The sequence below is a fragment of the Phascolarctos cinereus genome, unplaced genomic scaffold (genome assembly GCF_003287225.1).
Source record: "Phascolarctos cinereus isolate Bilbo 61053 unplaced genomic scaffold, phaCin_HiC Scaffold_5;HRSCAF=322, whole genome shotgun sequence".
In the NCBI taxonomy this organism is placed as follows: Eukaryota; Metazoa; Chordata; class Mammalia; order Diprotodontia; family Phascolarctidae; genus Phascolarctos; species Phascolarctos cinereus.
In genome coordinates, this window is record NW_027555958.1 from 134,708,296 (window position 1) to 134,730,465 (window position 22,170).

Consider the following 22,170-nt stretch of genomic DNA (forward strand, 5'->3'; position numbering starts at 1 on the left):
CTCTGTCTGTCTTTTTGTGGTAACTAGCACACTGCCAACACCTAGTAGGGGCATAACAAATGCTGTTTGGTGGACTGATTGGAAAGATGAAAATTAACTAGATATTGAGAAGAGAATTGTTCACCTTTTAGACTGAATGATAATTCTCAATTATATGGCACTTTAAAAGGCATACTTTGCAGGCGTCCTCTGAGGGAAATAATATAAATATCATTCCTACTGTACAGATGAAGAAACAGTCTTAGAGAAGTAAAATGACTTGCCCATGATCACATATCTAATAATGCTGAAGAGCTAGGATAAGAAACCAAATCTCCTGACTCCTTCTTATTTAAGTCTTCCAGGACACTTTTATAAAATTATAAAATCTCAGAGTTGGAAAAGACCTTGGATTTTGAAGACTATGCAATCCAACCCACATCTAAACCAGAACTCCCTCTATAATATCACTTATAAGTAGCCATCTAGTCTCACTATAATGACCTCAGTCCACTGGTACTTTAGATGACAACCCATAAATTGACCCTAAAGGTTTAATGAGTGTCTCAAAACTAAGCAGCTTATTCCCTGGGAAGGTATATTCATTATATGAGTTTCCGGGAGGAAGACATTATACCCATCTACTGAAATGCTTAACAGATGCTTGTTTGCTAACTGATTGATACTTTCATTGAAAAGACAGTCAGATTTTTGTTTTTTAAAGGTATCAAGTGATCCAGTTTAGCATCAAAATTGTAATTTGCCAAAATCTGAAAAGGGCTCTTATGCCTTTTCAAAATGAGAAATGCATTATATTCTCCATGAAAGAAACATTCATAGGCACTTTTTTCAGGGAGGCTAAGAAAATAATGTTTTAAGCCAGCTCAAAGTTTTTTTTTTCTTTTTTAACAGCTAATGTGTGTGTGTTTATGTGTGTGTGTGTGTGGAGAAGGGAATGGCAAACTGAATAGCAGCAACAAATGTTTTGTTCTCACCCTCCTTTTCTCACTTATACCTCATGAATGAGTTTAGGGAGAGGAACACTATCATGTGAACATTATTCTTTGGTGGTTCCAGTGGGGAACCTCCCCCTACTTATGATAAAATATAAGCTCCTCGACTGCTTAGTCTATTTGTTTGTGCTTGTCTTTATATCCCCAGAGACCAACACAATGCTATGCTCATAGTAGGCACCTAATGAATGGTTACTGATTGATAATAAATGGTTAATTCTTCTGTGTTTTATAATTCTTCTATGTTACTCAGCTGGTATTTCTCAGATGCAGAAATTAAAACCTTCTTGATTAGTGCTATAGAGCAAATTTAAAATTTATGTTTGACAATATTGACTGACATAAGGTTATTTTTCGGGTGGTGGTGTCTGGCACAGAGCAATTTTGGCATTAACAATTGACTTTTATTTAAGGCAGTTAGGTGGCACAGTGGATAGGGCTGGACTTAGAGTCAAAGATCTGTTTTGCAATCCTGTCTCAAACTTAAGTGTTTGACCCTGGGAAAGTCATTTAACGTCTTTTAGCATCGGTTTCCTCTTCTATCGAGTGGCCTCTAAGATAATATTATAAAGCACAGTACCTGGCACGTATTACATACTATATAAATGCTTATTTCCTTCCCTGTCCCCCTAAGGACCTTGCCAGCTTTAAATCCATGATCATGTGATTTTTAGTCCTGGGAAAAAATTGACTCTATTCTCTATTTTTATTTGCTTAGATGACTGACTACACAGAAAAGCTATTAAAGTGTTTGATGGATTTAAATATTAAGTCCCATTTTCTCTAAAGATTAAAAATGCTTGAGTGGAATTAAATGAAAAGGGCTTTGTGGGGGTATATAGTGGTCAGGAACTAATTGCCCTAGTATCAAACGCTGACCATTTCAGGCCTCCTGGCCTGCATTTTTCTTCAGGGTGCTCTGATTCTTCTAGTAAACCAAACTGTGATACCCACCATTATCTGCAAGTAGTGAGAATGTGAGTCCCCCTGGAGGTTTCCACATGTATAGACTACAACACAGCTGGAGGATATTCATATTACAGCAGAAAAAGCCAATAAGTTGAAGATAAAAAGGTTAGCTAACCTAAATTTGGCTTGGTTAGGAGGATGAAAGTCATACGCAGGTACTGTTGAGAACTTGGGACTGTCAAGACTTGAGAATTCAGGAATTGTTTAAGAATTGTCAATGGCCTTTGAGCCTCCTTCCCCACCTCTATTTATCAATCATTAGAATATTTTTCTGTTCATTATCACCTTAACCTGGGTGGGAAGTTGAAATATAATCAGCTAATTTGGCTAATTAGCAGCCCTGATCATCTTGGAGGAGGAGGGCTAGAGAGAAGAAACTTGAAATTACTATATAAAGTGAAGTCTGAGAATTACTTGTGAATGTAACCCTCTTTTCACCTTCCCTCTGCCAGGATGGCTGGCTGCAAGAGATTTAAGTTTTTTGCAAGGTTCTTTATTGCAGGTAAATACTTAGAGTTCATGGATCCACCAGTATTATCTAGTACAGGGGTGGTGAACCTGAGGCCTCAAGATGACATGTGGCCCTCTAGGTCATTAAATGAGGCCCTTTGAATCCAAACTTCCAGAAATAAATTTTAAAAGGTGTATTATTATTATTATTATCATTATTTTCTTTCAGCATTTAACAGCCACTTACTCCCATCTGAAACTATTAACTTGAGGGGAAAGCTACAGGTTTTAGTGGCTGTACTGACAAATGTGACCTTACATTAATGAATAGAGTCACTAAGGGGAGCTGGGACAGACAGGGACTCAAATTGGAGAGAATTGCCTAAGTGTCCTCCTCTTTGGCTCTGGTAGACAGCAAGGGACCCTCCCCAGCCCAAATAAGGAAGGGAAGAATGTACCCGGCATTGAGTGCACTAAGAATAAACCTGAGCTCCTGTGGATAAGGTTACTCTCAACACATTTTGTTTTCTGTGACACAGACCCCAAAGATCTGTAATTATCCTGGGATTGCTGTGGGGGGTTGCCTGCTTCTTCCTAGTTATTTTTCTGTGTGAGAGCACGTGTGCATCTGTTTGTGCCTGTGATCTTTCTCTTTCTCGGCTTTGTTGTCCCCCTTTGGCACTGGAGAGCTGGTGTGTGTGTGCTCCTGTGCGTGTGTGTATATGTGTGTGTAGGGGGGGTCTCAGCAGTGCCAAAAAAGATCTGCTGAAGAGTCCGAGGGAGGCAAGCAGCGCTATTTTTGTTCGAGGCTGATACTTTTTGTATGAGTTGAAGTCACCGCCTAGAAGAGGGCTCAGGTTGTTTCTAGGGGGAGAACTGTGCAGAAGAGACCCAAAGTTCATCAAAGGCCCAAGAAGCAGCTAGAACAGCAAGCAAAAAGCAGAGGCCCCCCCACAAGTGAACAGTGCACCCTCTGGCTGGGCCAGCTCAAGGATCCTGAAGCATTCTTCAGACTGCCATCTTCACAGCACCTTTTTAAACTAACACTCACCCCTGCCACCATGACTGAGATCTCAGCAGAAGGTACTGTAACCAATTTCTAACACAGTTGTAGGGAAATCTAGAATTTGACAGATGCACTGAATAGTTGTACCACAGATGGAAAGAGGCCCCTGCCATTTTCAGATTGGAATACACAGGGTAGTGTATGTTGTCTGTGATTGTGTAGGGGTCTGGAGCCTCAGGGGAATTTGTTGTGGGGTTGAGATGGGAAGGGTTCTATATGTTTGCTTTGTGTGGGGAACTATTAAGGGCTGGCCAGTGGGCCTACTAGTTAAAAAACTTGTTGCCCCCAAGTTCTATAAATAGCTATGTATCTGTAATATGAGAGCAGTTGACTGAGTATGAACCTGCCATGACAGTGGGTGGAGTTTGTGCTAAACTTAAACCATTAGGCTTAATATTTATCCTTTAAAACACCTTGTTTTTAAACACACGTGTGTGCATATACATATTTATGCACATACACAGAGCTAATATGAAAATAGTATTTTACCCCCTTTTTTTAATAGCTTGTCATATATAAAAACATATATGTATATACCTGCATACATATGTGCATATAAGTATATACAAAAGTCTTAGTGCATTTTTAAACATTAATAGTTTAAAAGCATTAATAGTTGAAAATTGTACTAAGGCTTTTGAAATACCTTGTCTATGTAGTCACATAAACATGAAGATGTGCTTAGTCCAAAATAGTCTTGATATATTTGATATTCCTGTTGAACATTCAATGATATATTTTTATAGTAAAACAAAATTACTTTAGATCAACGAGAGAGAGAGAGAGAGAGAGAGAGAGAGAGAGAGAGAGAGAGAGACAGAGAGACAGAGAGAGAGACAGAGAGAGAGAGACAGAGAGAGACAGAGACAGAGAGAGAGCGAAATAGAGAGAGAGACAACAGTTTAGTTTCTAAAAATTCAAATTCCCTGGCTACTGATAAAGAAGAAATCTGCTGAAGGAAAAACCTCACCTCTATTGTTTAGGAAAAAAATGAGTACACTTTTAATATAGCTTTTGAGTTTCAGAGTTTAGAGATAATCTATCTATAATTTGCTTCTGGCAGTTAGAAGAAAATGAAACAGGTGGTACTTACTGCTCAACAGTTTCCAAATTGGAGTGTTGGCCAGATGAGCTGGCGAAATGGTCTTGTGGTCTTACTTCTTTGTGAGGTTATTAGGCCAGGGTCAAATTTTCAGTTCCTTATTTTTCTTTGCAAGCTTGTAGCTGGAAACTGTGATGAGAATCCAAGGAATATTCATTTGGATTTTCAAAATGTTTTACACCTTGTAATTTAATAGATATCAGAATTTAGTCCTATTCACTCTACAATTTAGAATTTGGGTGCTGAGTGTGAACAGTTTTGTATTATTTGTTTTGTTTTGTTTTTCTATTGTTTGGACAATAACAAGGACCAGCATTTATATAGTAATTTGACATTTGCAAAACACTTTACATATTTCATCTGAGCCTTAAAAAAACTTTTTTTAGTTACTATATACATTATGACCTACATTTTATGTATGAGGAAACTGAGGTTCAAAGAGTTTATGTAACTCTCGTGGTCATAAAGCTAGTATGTATCTGAGGGGAGACTTGAACCCAGGTTTTCCTAACCTGAAGTCCAATATTTTGGAAGTGCTGGATAAATGCTTATTGACTGATTGATATACCACTCATGTTCTATTTGGTTTATTCTTGGAGAAGGCTTCCATGATAACCACAATTTCAGCCCTGGGCATGGTATTTAGAGACACACGTGCTCTTAGCTCTCTACCTCTGAATAGTGTTGACCTTCAGCAGAATTATAATATCAAGTGGCTAAAATAAACCATGCCTTACTTGTACTTGGAGCAGGCTCAGTAGATCTTCACATTTGTTTAAAGAAATCTTCTGCAAATGAAGTCTTGGTGATGTGCTAAAATGCTAGTTCCTACTGTCCCCAAGTATAACATTTTAAGAGGACTGGGGACAATATCCTTCATTTTTGTATATGGTAAATACAGTAACCAACATTTAGAATTTAAATTTTTAAATGTCCCTCAACCAGAACTCATAATATTACCTGTTACCTGACTACTCCAGATTCATAGGATCTTAAAACCTCTGCATCATCATTTCCAGATTTTTCTCTCTCCTTTTATGAGTTTCATTTCAGTGATAGTCAAATGCCATTCAGGCTGTCAGCTAAAGAGAGCTTGCCCCTGCAGATACATGCTGGAGTTAATCCATAAGGGTGTTCAAGGTGCCTTCTCCAACTATTAAGCTATGTATTATAACACACTTTCATTGCCATAGCTCTTGGGCATATCTGCTTAACTTACATAATAGGTCACACTTTGCTGGAGCTAAACTATTTATCAAAAGGCCTTCTCCTTCATTTGTCACATGTCAAAGAAAAAGATCATGGAATTTTAGAGCTGGGGGAGACCTCAGAGACAATCCAATCTACCATGCCTACCCCCTCAATCTTCACCTTTATTTCTGTATAAGAAAACAGGCCCAGAGACTTGCCCATATTTCCACATATAGTTAGTTGTGGAAGGCTGTTCAGACTTGTGCCACTGGTGCCAGAGATATTGGAAAACATTTAACCCTGCACATAACCCATGGCTTCCCCCCCACCCCTCTGTCTGTCTTCTCAGTTACTGTCTCTACACAGATGACTGCCAGATTAATATATCTAGCATTATTTTCTTTCCTGAGCTCCAGTTCCGCATAACCAAATATCCAATGGACAAAAACACTAGATATTACATCACCATCTCAAATTCAACATGTCAAAAACCAAACTAAACCAAACCAAAACAAAACCAAAACCCTTCATCATGCCCTTCCCTCCTAAACCCACCACACTGAGCTTCCCGAAATTTGTCAATAACTCCTATTCTTCCAGTCACAAAATGTTTGCAGCCTCAAAGTCATCATTCAATTCCTCACTCTCCCTTACCCAAGATATGCAACAAGCTGCCAAATTATGTAATATCTACCTCCACAGCATCTTTTAATCTGTCCCTTTATGTACCTCTCAAATGGCTAAAACCTTAGGTCACCAATCCCTTGGCCTATTGTAATAGTTTCCTAATTAGTCATCCTGATTCAAATCTCTCTCTCTCTCTCTCTCTCTCTCTCTCTCTCTCTCTCTCTCTCTCTCTCTCTCTCTCTCTCTCTCTCTCTCACTCTCTCTCTTTCTCTCTCTCCTCTCTCTCTCTCTCTCTCTTTCTCTCTCTCTTTTTGTCCTCCATTCATCCTCCATAAAGCTATCTAAGTGATATTCCTAAAGCATGGGTCTGATTATGTCACTCTCCTGATCAATAAACTCTAGTGTCTTTCTGTTAGCTCTAGGATCAAATACAAACTCCATTAAGATCCTCACAATCAGGTTCCTATCCATTTGTAGACTTATATAATTGTTCCTTTCCTACACCACACTGGTCTTATTGCTATTTGTCATACATAGCATTTCATCTTCCTTCTTCATACCTTTGTATAGGTGTGCCTTTCATGCCTAGAATATCTTCCCCCAACCCCAAGATCTCTAGTTTCCTTCAAAGATCAGCTCAAGTTACACTTCTTACATGAGACAAAAATTTCCTGACCCATGCCTCTACTTATACTTTCCCAATAAAATTGTCTTGTATATACTTATATATGTGAATGTTGCCTCCCTTGATAGAATGTAAACCATTAAAGGCAAGGACTATTTCATTTTTGTCTTTAAACCACTGGTACCTAGCAGATTGTCTGGAACATAATTAATCAGTGCTGGTTGACTGATTGATTTGATTGACTTGTAAAACTTAGGTTAACATATGAGTGATTTACAGGGACCTTCTTAAGGAGACAGGTTTGCTATATGCTTGATGCTGAATCTTCCTGATATGATTGATAATCAAGATCAGACCTCAGATTGTACCAGGCTCCCAAAAAATCTGGGATGAGAGACTGGAACATCTATTTAATGTCCTCCTATGGCTCTAACCCTACATTGACATATACCATGAGAATTTGAACTGTTCTTCTTTGAAACATGCCAGTTCTACCTCCATTTTAATATAAGCACCACTTTTAGTGACCTATTGAGGTGCCACATGCTAAAGTCCATCCTCTCCTATAAGTAACTTTTTTAGGGAATCTTACTACAGAGCTGTATTCCTTCTAGATATTAGGTGAGCTGAATACCTGAGTGTCACTTTATTATTGACTTAAGGCTTACAGGGAAAAGTTTTCAAACATGTAAAAATCATAAAGTAAGACACATAGCAGGTCAATGTTGCTATCAAAGACAGCATATATATATATATATATATATATATATATATATATACATATATATGTATATATATATATGCATATATATATATATAAAACTTTGTGTTTATAGAACTGATAAAAGTGTACAGAAAATAACTTTTGATGATTGAATGGGAACTAATAGAAGGAATTTGAAAAATGATTATATGACTGTTACCAGTAGTCTCCCAGTTACATGATATGGATATTAATCATAGAATACTACACACTTAGAATTTCAATGGACCTAAAGGGTAATACAATAAGAAGATGCATGGTGGGTATAAAGAGGCTATAGCATAATATAAAAAATTAAAATTAAAAGTGATATAAAAGATCATTTAGGACTCTCATAATAAGGGGAAAAGGAGATATACTGCTCAATAAGCAAGAGTGCAGGATAACAGATAGAAGTAAAATAAAGATGCCATGAAACTTTCTAACCTGGAGAGCAAGTTTTATTGGTAGAAAGGGAGGGGAAGGAAAATAATAAGTTTGGTTTTGAAAACATTGAGTTTAATGAGACAGTAGAAATGAATAAGTAGGCAATTGAAGATATGGGAATATTGGAGGGTCAAGAGAAGATATAAAAAAACTTGAACATATTTGAATGTGGAAAGAAAAGAACCTGTGAAGAAAAAAAAAGATCATGAAATAATTCTAGTGCTGTATTGGAGTTAGCTTTTCTATTTACTGCTTATGAGAATTTGGAGAAATCATTTAAATCCTTTGGGTTTCAGTTTCATAATCTGGAAAAGAGTGGGTCAGACCTGTTAATATTTAAAATGTCTTCCATCTTTAAATACTTTAAACATTAGGGTATTAAAATATAAGTTGTTTGTCCTTGTATTCCCATCACCCAGGATAGTGCTTGAAAAAAGTTGCAACATTTGTTGATTAATTGAGACAAGGACTGAACTCCATTTCAGTTCTTATTTATTAAGAGCAATGAGACTTTTTCCATCATTGTATCTGCAACACCTCATACAGTTTTCTACAGATATTTAGTATTTCAGTTAGGTTCAACATTCATTTAGTAAGCTCCCATTATATGGGAAGCACTATGATAGGTATTAAAGATATAGACAAAAAATGAAACAGTTCCTATCTCAATGAGTTTGCATTCTACTATTTAATGATTTTTAAATTGACTCTCATGCTAGGGAGTCAACGGGTGATGAGTAAAATTGATTCTAAGAAACAATGAGGAACAGGCTGAAGTTAAAAACCATAAATCTCTATTGAACTATATGGACAGTCCTCCATCATCCCCTTGGATAACTCTTTGAGTCTTCTGTTAGAATGCAAACTCTGTGAAGGCAGGGACAGTGTATTTGCCTTTCTTTACATCTGCAATGCTTAGCACAGTACCTGGCATATAGTAAGTACTTACTGACTGATTGAAGGTAACTAAGAGGGCAGGGATCAGGGTTGGGTGTGGTAAGAGAAATTGGGGGGAAAATGTCAGGTAAGGAAGTTGTGGTTAGAGTTGGGGATGTTAGCTGTATGTTGGAGATAAAACTGATGATGAGGCTTGGGAGGAGGCTACTCTTTTAAGTGGCCACCATAATGCAGAAGTCTGGAAAGGTACAGTGGACCTTAGAAGCCATGAAATCCAAACCGTTCATTTATAAAGTGATAAAAATGAAGAAGAGGAAAGTTCAGTGATTTGCCAAGGTCACATAAGTGACATCTGATACAGGTCAGGTCCTCTTATTCCAAATTCAGGATTCTTTCCACCATAACACACTACCTCACAAGCAAAGTGAGACCTAATAATAAGTCAATGAGTCTGAGAGGAAGAATGTTAACTAGGTTCTGAAGTCCTTTAGAAACAATGTATTGGGTTTTGAGCAGCAGTAGTTAACATCAGCAATAATTTGCAGAATGCCATGAGATCTACTTGATTAGCCGAGAGAAGGTGGTGGTCCACGGCACTAAGAAATGCTATTATGAAGTGAGGAAGAGGTCCGTACATCATTTTGATAGGGATAATTGAAAATGCTCTGTGGGAAAGAGCAGTGGATGATGGGACTTCCTCTTTAGTTGATTTTCACTGAGGGTAAATAAAGGGAGAGAAGAATTTAAAAATAGCTATAGTAAAAGAGGAGAATTTTACTTCAATAGGATAAGAATTTTATAAGGAATAACAGGGCAATATGAATCAGGGGAGGGGGAAAACAGAAATAGATTGAAAAGGTATAAGTGTAATGCATAGGAGAGTAGATTAACATTGTTGATGTGGATACCAAGAATAATAGAAATATTAGGGTGGTAGACAAGATAGGGTGCCTCTTAGAGATAGGAGGAAATGGAGTGTTTGGGGAATATGATATTATGATATAGGAGGTAACAAATGTCAAATTAGACGAGACAGCCTCACAGAAGAATAGGGATCTATAAAGATACACATACACACACACATATGGCAAACATACAGAGGTAGCTCAAGTCAGAACTTAATGTTCAAAATTAAATTATAATGTACAATGTTCTTCCTTACTGAAGGGGTGTGTATATGACAATTTCTTAATAATTATTGCTCTTCCAATGTAGAATAGGATGCCTTGGGAGGTGGAGAATTGATTCTCCTTGGAGTTCAAGAAAAGTCTGTATGACATATAGCTGGGGGATTTCTTTGTGGTGTAGGTTATAGGAGATGGCCACTGGTCAATCAGTCATGAAGCAATGACTAAACACTAAATGTGTGCCAAGCACTGTGCTTAGTACTAAAGAAGAAAGGAAGGAAATAAATCATTCTTACTCTCAAGGAGCTTAAACTATAGCGTTTTAACTTTGGAATTTTGATTCTGTGAATTCTTTTAATTGTTTGTCTTAGTCAAAAATGTGTTGGTAGGTAAAGAAGCTTAGTGTCCTAATAGATTTTTTAAAAATCCATTTGCAAAGCTGTCCTGGTTGATGACTGACTTTATTTCTTTGCTAATTGAGAAAACAATCTATGCCTAATCTATGATGCATAATACTCAGTGAATAAAAACAAAAAGTACATTTAGTTCACTTTAAAGTGTATTTTGCAAAGTAAGCCTGGCTGCATTACACTGGGAAGTATCCTCTTAAAAAAAAAAGTTTTGTAATACCCTCCCCCCCAGTTTGCTTCTATTTAAGCAATGGAAAATGTTTTTCTTATCAGCTTAAATGCTTCTTAATTTTTCTATTTATTTTCAGTCATTATTGTGATTGTAATTCTAAAATCATAATACTTTAAAATGCTGGAATGAATGGAGGGTATTCAGCCATTATACTAAGGGCTTAAGGATCCTTGGAGACTTTAGGCCTCCAATGTTGTTCACATTAATGTTTAATCAGTTAACAATATTTAATACCAGAAAAGTATAAAACAGTACAACCAAGCACTTTTAAAATCCTTTCCATTGACCTTTAGGTTGAATATATCAAATTGAAAAGAGAAGGCATGACTTTCCAGTTTAGTTTGTAGCCTTACAAATCCATTCAGTTGGAACTTAAAGGTAGCATCAACCACTAATCGGTTTGTTTTTTTTTTTCAGACTAGAGCAAGAATTCTTTGGGGACACTCTCATTGTATGAAACTACATACATGCGTTGTATACAGCAGCATATTTTAATAGAGCAAATAGGGGGAAAAGCTCCATTAGATGCTATGTCTTATAGCAATCCAGTCCTTTCTAGCTTGTGGATTTCCATCATTAAAAACAATTCAAATTTGAAACCCCAAAGCAGAATGATCTAACAACGACAACAGAGAGATATCAATCAAGAGTTAAAGAGCTATTCTCTTTGTTGCTCACTCTGGGTAATTAGATTAGCCTGGACACTGCAGCACAAGGTAGAATATAACTAGGTATTTTCTTTTAGTGTCTTGTGAACATATTTTTCCCCAAAGTGAGACTTATGCAGAAATAGATGAACTTCCTAGTCCAAGAGGACTGTATTTTCCCTCTTCAAAGAGATTTTAAAAGAATATCCTCGGCACATATGTAATGAATAAAGACCTGCTCCTCTCTCTCTCTCTGTATGCTGCTCTTCAAGCATCAAAAGCATCCCCATCTCTATGCCTGAAGTCAAGTTGTCAAAGGCACAATGAATCTAAGACTTTGTGAGATCCTTTGGTATGTAAATGAGCTGGCTCCCCCTATAATTCAAAGAGCAGATTTAGGTTGTAATTTCCTTTAAATATCAAAATCTGAACCCAGTTTAGACTGTTTATAATTTGGTTCTGCACAATTAGCTTGATGTTGCAGAGAAGAACAGTATTCTGTAAAATGCCATTTTGACAAATACCAATGTAGATAAATTATAGAATTTTGGATGTAGAAGGGACTTTAGAGATTATCTAGCCAGATATTTTACAAATGCAAATTCAAAACAGTCCAGAGTTAATGATTCTGACCCTTAGGGCTATGTTTTGACTTGCCAGAGAGCACATGAGACCTAAGAAAATGATACACCAATTCTATTCTTGGTCCTCTACTTACTTACGCACTTTGTCATTCCACCTGTCCCTGATATAAGGTATCCATCTCTTAAAAGAAAATAACTCACAGGTATTTATTGGACAGTATTAATAGCACTCTCAGAGGGGGCATGTGCTTGTGTGTAGTAGAGAACCAATGGACACAACATGTTAAGACTTCCAAATTCCATTTCACAATTGAAATAATGACTTTTTAAAAAAGATAAAATACAACTTATTACTTTAACTATGTACGAGACACTATGTTAGGAAAAAGGGGAGATAAAGATAAATACGATGTGATCCCTTTCTTTAGGGACTTCAAAATTTTGCAGGAATAACTACCTGAATATAAATAAGTATAAAGCATATTATACTATCATGAATACATAACAGGGAGTATGAAGTTCTGTGAGATTGGATAAGGAAGAAGTTCCTTCCAATTTCGGCATTTCTGAGGTGGGAATCAAGGAAAACTTCATGGCTATAGAAGGATTTGGTTTGATGTGTGGGAAGGAGAGGGGATTCTAAGGGTTGTGAAAAGGCACAAAGATATTAAAGTATGGGTTTTACAGTTTAGATTAGAAAGAATGTAAACTGAGTAAAGCAGCATGAGACAAGATTAGAAAAGTAGATTGGAACCAGATTGTAGAGGGCCATCCAAAACCAAAACACACACACACACACACACACACACACAAATGGATGTTTTTGAATAGGTAATGGGGAGCCATTGAAAGTTTTGTGTTCATGAGATAATGAAATTGACGTATAAAAGGGGATGTTTATCTTGCAGCAGTATACAGAATGAATTTGAGGGCAGACAAATTAGAGGCCGAAAGACCTGGTAGGAGGTTTGTTTTATATATACATGTGTGTGTATGTGTGTGTGTGTGTGTGTACATATATGTGTGTGTATGTATATATATATATATATGTATGTATGTATGTATATTTATATAAAGAGGTCCTGAATAAGGTCAAAGTGATAAAGATAAAGAGGGAATAGATATGAGAGAGATAATGAAGGTAGAATCAAAAGGATTTGGCAACAAATTTAATTCAGTTCACTTGTCAAATGCCTAAATATATAGAATGCACTGGAAATACAAAGATGAAAATGTTGCGGGAGTTTCCCAGCCTGAGTTCCTTGAGAGCCTAGAGAGAAATCAACCCACTATCATGTCTGTAGTTCAAAAAGTCAGTAGTCAGACAGGAAAGAAAAAAAATTTCTTAGTGCACTCAGGAGGACTGCTCCCTGGCAGCTGCTGCAGTGTCTCAGAGTACAGATTGGATTTTTAATCACTTTTTTAAGCTTGCTTACTGTATATGTTCAATTAGGGACATTCTGAGGCATAATGAAAATGAAGGAAGCCTGCAAACCTTGGGGTCACAGGAGTTGCTGAAGATCAAGTCTGTTACTGTTGAAATGAACTACCTGGTGCTTGGTTCTTATAATTGACTGTATTGGTAGGAAATCTCTAAGGTAGTGTAGGATCCCTTTTAAAACAGAATTATTCCTGCTCATTCTGTTGTTACCAGGAAGGAAACTGAGGTTCTGCATTCACACATACCCACTGATCTTTTCCTTTGGTGCCCAGGTTATCTTAACCAAGGAGAAAATGTTTCCCCAGACCACATAGTACTAGTGTTCATTTTTCTCCTCTGCAAACAGTGTATAGTCTCTACTCTTAAATAGCTTGGTAGGGAGGTTAAATGCACATATAAGAAATGATGAGCAGGCAAATTTCAGAAAAACCTGGACAGACTTACATGAACTGATACAAATTGAAGTGAGCAGAACCAGGAGAACATTTTATACAGTAACAGCAACATTGTGCAATGATCAACTATGAATGACTTAGCTCTTCTCAGCAATACAATGATCCAAGACAATTCTAAAGGGCTAATGACGGAAAATGCTCTCCACTTCCAGAAATACAAAAACAAAACCAAAAAACTGATGGAGTCAATGCAGATCCGAGTATACTATTTTCACCTTCTTCATTTTTTTTCCACTTTTTTTTCTTCCTGGTCTGTTTCTTCTTTAACAACATGACTAATATGGAAATATTTTACATGATTGTGCATATATAATCTATATCAAACTGCTTACTGTTTTAAGGAGGGAGGAAGGGAAGGAAGAAGAGAGGGAGGCAGAAAAATTGGAACTCAAAATTTTTATAAAATAAATGTTTGAAATTGTCTTTACATGTAATTGGAAAAATAAAGTGCTATTTAAAAAATAAATGCACAGATCATTGAATATAGGTTATAATTTGTTAAGTGCATAGGAAAGGTCCAAATGGAATGGTAAGATAAATTTCAGAAGGGAGATATAACTAATATCTTACAAATTAAAATCACTCAAAGGAGGGGGCAGGAGAAGGAAAGGGGTCAGGGATGGCTTTATAGAGAGAAAGTGCAACTGAGTTGAGCCTTAAAGAACTGAAGGATTTCATGAGGTCATGGTAGTCAAGACTTTTAAGAATTTTAAATAAGTGAACATTGACATGTTCTTGTTATGTTACAGTTATTTCTGAGTATTACTCCTCCCCTCAGCTTTCCCATGCACATAATAAAGCCTTCCCCTGCAACAATTGCAAAATAGCTGAGAAAAACTAACAACAAACAGCTACTTCTGACAGTGTATGTATCTGTTGTGTCCTATCTTTCTACCTACTTTCCATACCCGTAGTCCTCTACTTCTCTGCCCAAAGTGAAGAGTTACTCAATCCTTGGTGCATAGTTTTTGTTTATTTGTTTGTTTTTGTTTTTGTTTGCATAAGTAAAAGTCTGCATGCTCTTTTCTGCAGTGTATTGTTAGGTTGCATAAACTATTACTGGAAAGGTGAACCAGCTCTGTCAGAAAAAAAATGGTAATGTTCAAGATTCCATGGCCTAAAATTCCATAGGGCACAACAGCCCAGAAGAAATGAAAAGTTCTCTAGAATGACACTGTGAAGACACATAGAGAAGCAGTTCCCAAAGGGAAAATTTATTAAAAGCAATTATTGTAGACACACAGGAAATTTCATCAGCCAATGTATACATTAGAGAAATATTTACAGAAGGAAGAAGCAAGGCCCTACAGTGGAAGCCCACAGAAATTAAAAAAAAAAAGAGACACATGCCTATAAGAATATTGGAAGGAGTGCTAAAGTTCAAAACAAACTGAGGATGAAGAGAAATGTTAAGAGCAACAAAAATTTTTATTTTTCTATTACATTGCAGGAAAAGAGGATGGTCCGATAAGGTGTAGAATTTCTGTTTGACAGTTCAATGATAACATAATGAAAATGAGGTAGAATGAAAACTCCCTCCCCTTTTTTTCTTTTATTTTTTATTCTTAAAGAGAAATATTTTTTGACAGGAAAGGAAATAACAACAATGGCTAGTAGAGAGTTGAAGCCTAAGATAATAAGAGTGCTACCTGTAGTCACCCTCAAAGAGTTCAGGTCACCAAGTCCAAATGAAGCTTATCCAAGACTGCATAGGTTATAACCAAGCTACTGTCAGTGACTTTTTAAAGGTCATTGAGAATAAAAATCCAGAACAAAGAAGGGAAGAGAAGAGAACAAGAATTTCTATAGTGTCTACTATGTGCCAGGCACTGTACTAAGCCCTTTTAACAAATATTTCATTTGATCCTCACAACAACCTACTGTTAACTATCCCTGTCTTACAACTGAGGAAACTGAAGCTGATAGAAGTTGACCACTTGCCCCGAATTGCATAGCTAGTAAATGTCTGAGGTCAGATTTGAACTCAGGTTTATTCTGACTATAGGCTCAGCCCTTTATCACCAGGTACCCCTAGGCAGGCAGTCAAATGCCTTGATTTCTGAAAAAGCAAAAAGAATGTGATCTGGAAATTATGGGACAATAATCTTGAATTCAATTCTTGGGAAAAAATCTAGAAAATTATTAATGAATATTTGAAATAGTCATGAGCACAGAGAACCATCATGGGTTCACTAAGAATAAATTATGTCATAATAACCTCATTTTGTGAGGAGGGTAGGATTACTAGATTGATAAAACCCCATAATTCATCAAGTACAGTTTACATAGATTTTAAGAATGTATTTTACAAATTCTCTAATGTTCTTGTTTTGTACAAGAAGGAAAAATATTTGCTAGGTGAAAGTACAATTAGGTAGATTCAAAATGGATTAAATAATTAAACCAAATAGTAGTCACTAATGGCTCCACATCAATACAGATGATGATTTCTATCAGTTTGCCTACTTTACTATCAAGAAAAATTTGCTAGAACTAGAGCTATCCAGACTGGGCACCCCCAGAAGGTAATAAGTTCTCCCCCATGATAAATTTCCTAGGGAAAATTTCAAGAAGTTTCTCAGTTAAGTGTGAACTGGATGACTTTTGAGGTACTTTCTAATATGGGGATTCTGTGAAGCTGATTATATCTCCCCTGGTGAACAATGAAAAAAAAACAATGATGATAACTCATTTTATGTTACATAATGTCTTATGATTTTCAAGTGTTTTCCTTCTAAAAATCCTAAAGAATTGATAGTTTTAAAAAACAATCCCCTTTTTACAGAAGAGGAATCTGAGGATCAGAAATGTAAACTGACTTGGCCACATTTATGTAACTAGTAAATATCTAAGCTAGACTCTGATTTTATTAATCTAAATGTAGTTTCTTTCCTACCATACCAGCTTAATTTTAAAAAAATGACATTGTATATAATATTAACAAATAAACTGTTGCATTCTGGTCAGTGGAAGTATTGGCTAGAGGTTAAACATTCTCATACCTATTTGGTTCACAGAAGGAAGTATATTAATCACCAAAGTCAAGACAACAGCATGATTAGACACACTGGATATTGCCAAGTAGCAGAATAAGAGTTGAGGCATAATACTTATTCCAAGGTCCTGAAGTACTTATGGACTGTTTGTAAGATTGGAATAAAACCTGTGCTCAAAGGATTAACCTAGAAGGGGTTTCAGAGATGCATGGTTACTAACAGCAGCACTAGTCTGTGGAAAGAGTTGCCTTAAGAGTGGCAAATGTCTTCTGCTACCATTTTAGGTAGAGCAAAGCATGACTGCTTGATTGGTACTGTCTTGAATTACAAGTTTCTCTGCATTTAAAGGGTCACAGCTAGTCACTAAGAAGTTTCCCTTGCTGTCAACTTGCTGATGAACACATTATAAAGAATGAATTTAAAAGACTTAGTGAAATAAAGATTTATTTAATAACAGTAGCTAACATTTATACAGCACTTTAAGGTTTGCAAAATGCTTTACCAATATTATTTCTTTGATCTTTACAAGCACCCTAGGAGGTGGGTGCTATTATTATCCCCACTTACAAATGAGGAAACTGAGGTAAACAGAGTTTGTGACATTCCATACAGTCACACAAGTAGCAAGTGTATGACGTGAGATTTGAAATTCAAGTTTCACCCCACATCCATCATGCTATCCTGATAGAGTGTAGCTCCTTCTTATTTAAAATTGCCTCCTCACCTAAGGTAGATATCATTTTCATCAAAGAAACCTATTTTTAATAACTAGTTGGCTATTCCTATGACTATACTTTAAGTAAAGAAACAGACTCTGTTAATTATATACAGGACACTGGGATGAGTGGGGATGGATGGGACACTGTCCCCTTAAGAAAAATCAGTAAAAAGTGAGTTTATTTACCATGTCCTTAAGTTAATGAGCTAAGAAGTGACAGCATAATTTGAGTAGAAGCACAGGTGGGAATAGCACTTTTGTGTAATCTGAAAAACTACCTCATATAATTTTACAGAAGCTAAAACACAACCTTGAGAAGAGATTGAATTTCTTTTTCAACTAGCATGGGAGTCACTCTGTAATGTGACATGGTGATTTTTGCATGTCTGCTCATTCCTCTGAAAAAAATTCTCTTCATCTCTCACAAAAGTTCACAGAAGAAATTGTGAAAAGAGCATAAGGGTCTATTTAGAGTAAGTCCTTATGTAACCCTAAGTTAGGAGCAAATGAGGAAACAGGACATATTTATCACTAATAATAATGATTGGTTGTTGTGTTCGGTCATTTTGGCAGGGTCCAACTCTTCATGATCCCATTTTGGGTTTTCCTGGCAAAGATGTGGAAGAGGTTTGTCATTTCCTTCTCCAGCTCATTTTACAGATGAGGAAACTGAAGCAAACAGGGTTAAGTGACTTGCCCAGGGTCATGCAGCTAGTAAGCATTTAAGGCTGGATTTGAACTCAGGTATTCCTGACTCCAGGACCAGTGCCCTACCCACTGCACTGCTTAGCTACTCACTGCTCCATCTAGCAATACAGTAATAATAATATAACAGTATGTTAGTATAATAATAAAAATGATTAATAATAATGACTTCCATTTGCATATTACTTCTAGGTTATGTAAATTTTTCCATTTAAACTTGAAGTGGAGAACTGAGGCATCTGTTTGGCTAATGATAGCCCTAAAGATTCTCACATACTATCACATACTAAAGCACTTAGTTATTTAGTCTATACTGCATATCATTTTAAGAAATTACATTGCATAATAAATACAAGCCAGTCTCAGAATGAGTAAGAATTAGGTCCAGTTCCTGCCTCTGACATATAATTATTGTGAGTCCATGGGCAAATTACTTAACACCTCAGTTCTCTAGAGAAATCTCTAAGATAATAAGTTGGAAAGATAAGAATCTGCATTGGTAAAGGAAGTTACCTGAAGAGGAGTTCCCTGTATTGCTGAAATCACAGGCCTAGTTTAACAAAATATCATATTTTACATATGTACTTCCTACTTATCATTGATTTGCTTCATTTTATAAATAAGAAGTTCCTAATTTCATGCTATATTACTTGAGAGCAGACACTTTATCCTCTGTTTATTTTTATTTCAACATTAACATCTAGTAGAGTGCATTACACACAGTAGGCATTCAACAAATCCTTATTCCACATAAAACTGGGGAGGGAGGAGATGTATGCATTACTTATGTAAACATTATTATTTAAATCATCTACATGTATGTGTAGAAAATTATAGATGACTATCACTATCTCTATTACTATCCCTCTAGCATATCTATCTTTCTATCTCTCTCCAGCTTAGTGTGGTCACAAACTGGAGGACTGTGTTACTGGACTAAAACTTTGAATTTGAGTCATCACTATATGTTCCATTAACTGTGTTGTGCTCTGTGGGGAATGGAATAACTAATGCCAACAAAACACTTTTCAAATATTCATTGTTGTTGTATATAGGGGAAACGAAACTGGGTCTTGTTCAAAGAGTATGGATAGTGCAGTATAAATTAACATTCTTACCAAGGACTAAGAAATACTAGAAATGGTTCAGAAAGTAATCTTTGTTTGAAAGTTCAACACAAAGATGTAATTAATAAAATTAATTTTAGAATTACTGTTATTAGCCTCCTATTAGAAGTAAACACATATCATGTCTGCTCATGAACATATGTGGAAGGTTACCCTTCCAACATTAAATTTTCCTTTTGATTTAAACATAAATCATAAATGTAATGATTCATCCATGAAAAAATAAAAATTTAAGTTTTCCAGCCTAGAACCAGTTAGGTAAATTTTAAAATGAAAGTATGATCTCCTTGACAGTAAATATGCACTTGCCCTACAAATCATCCCTATTACAATTCAATTAAAGAATTAACACCCCAAATATGTACTTTGTCTTTAGGTTCATAAGAGCATATAATAGTTACACTCAACATCATGAGCTTATCTTCATTCTACATTCCTGGAATGAAGGTCTGGAGATTGGAGCAGAACAAACAGGGATAATAAGAAGGTTGGGTAGGCTGGGACAGAAGGCACATAGACACTTATATCAATTCAAAGTTAACATCCATAATAGAGTTCATCAACTTTTCCTCCCTCAAAGTAACTCTGTCAATGTTTTTTTTTGTTTCCTATTTCCTTTTTTTAATGATACTTTATTATTTTTATTTTTCAAGTAAATAGTATTTTTAATCTGTCCCTTCCACTATCCCCTCAATTAAGCAAATGCACAAAACCCCTAAAACCCTCACTACATATTTGCTTAGTTCTGCAAAATAAATTCCCATATTAGCCATATCTGAAAATGTATGTCACTTTTCTATATTTCAAGTTCATCATTTCTCTGTTAGAAAGTTAGAGATGTGTTTCATCCTTAATTTTTTGGATTTATCCTGTAACATTGTGCTGATTAGGGTTCTCCAGTATTTTAAAGTCGTTTTCTCTATATAGTTTATATCATTATAAAATTGTTGACCTAGTTCTACACACTCTTCTCTGAGTCAGTTCATGTAGGTTTCTCTGAGATTGTTATTTCATTGTTTCTTATGACAAAATAACATCTCATTATGTGCATATACTAATATTTGCTTAGTCATTCCCCAATAGGCGAGTATATTGGTAGTTTACAGTTTGGAGCTATTACAAGCAGAGCTGCTATGAATATTTTTGTACATATAGATCCATTTCCTCTCTATTTAACTTCTTCAATGTATAGGCTTAATGTTGGCATAGGTAAAACATACATAATTTGGTAACTTTTGGGGTACAGTTATAAATTGCATTCCAGAATGGCTGGACCAATCCATAGCTCCATCATTATACCTATTTCCCCACAACCTCTCCAACACTAGCATGTTTCTTTTTCTCATTTTTGCCCATCTGATTGAGATAAGGTGAAACCTCACATTTCTTTAACTTGCATTTTTATAATTACTAGTCACAGAGCATTTTTCATATGATTATTGATAGCTTGGATTTCTTCCTTTGAAATCTGCCTATGCTTGACCATTTATCTATTGGGGAATGGTTCTTAGCCTTATAAATTTGAGTACTGATTCAATATTCCATTTTCAAGGTATTCCAGAAGTGTTAGTACAGTTTCTTAAAACTGAAGTGAAGCTTTTATCAGAGAAACTTGTTGCAGACATTTTTTTCCCAAGGTACCCTTCCCCTTTTAATTTTTAATACATTAGATTTGTTTATTCAAAAACTTTTAATATTTTATCCCATAAATTTTCTTTATCCCTTTTTCAGTCATACACTCTTCCCTTATCAATATATCAGAAAAGTATTTTCTTCTTTGCCCCTCTTTTTAAAAAATTGTTATCTTTTTAACAAAAAACAACAGTCAGCATTTATATAACACTTTAGGATTTGCAAAGTACTTTACAAAGATTATCTCATTGGATCCTCACAACCACCATGGTAGGTAGATGCTATTATCCCTACTTTACAGACCAGGAAACTAAAATGTTGAGAGCTCAGGTGACTTGTCCATAGTCATTCAGGTTTATATTGCCATTTGGGGTTTGACGTGGTATATGGTATGAGCTCTTGGTCTACATTTAATCTCTGCCACACTGATGTCTTGTGTTCCCAACATTTTTTTTTCTGAAATAGTGAATCCTCCCCTAATAACTATGTTCTTTGGTTTTTATCAAACACTATGTGGATATGTTTGTTTGCTTCTCTGTATTATATAACTAATCTGTTCGACTTATTGATGATTTTTTTAAATTAGTACTAAATAATTTTAATGGCTACTGCTTTGTAATGCAATTTAAAACTGACAGACTTGCTTCCTCCTCACTTCTGTTCATTATTACCCTTTAGATTCTTGACATTTTGTTCTTCCATATGAATTTTGTTATTATTTTTCTAGTTCTATAAAATATTCTTTCAGATGTTTAATTGGTATAGTACTGAATAATGTGGATAATACTCTCATTTTCATTAAATTGCTTTGATCTGCCCATTACCACCTAATGTTTCTCCAATTATTTGTGGCTGTCTTTATTTCTACAAAAAAGTATTTCATGTTAGATTCATATGGTCCCTCTCGATGTTATTCCTCCAACACTAACTCACATTTCTATAGCGATTTCAGGGTTAAAAGGCACTTTTCTTGCAATAGCTCTGTTGG

General features: G+C 35.8%; 1 protein-coding gene across 1 annotated transcript in view; it reads left to right on the plus strand.

Annotated features, from left to right (window-relative positions):
* The first annotated feature begins 2,912 nt into the window (after positions 1 to 2,912).
* The window catches only part of TRDN (triadin), a 155,223-nt gene continuing 135,965 nt past the window's right edge, over positions 2,913 to 22,170 (plus strand). The window contains exon 1 of the mRNA XM_020986972.2: positions 2,913 to 3,494. Coding sequence (XP_020842631.2) covers positions 3,473 to 3,494 — 22 coding nt within the window. The 5' untranslated portion in view covers positions 2,913 to 3,472. The remainder of the gene's footprint in view (positions 3,495 to 22,170) is intronic.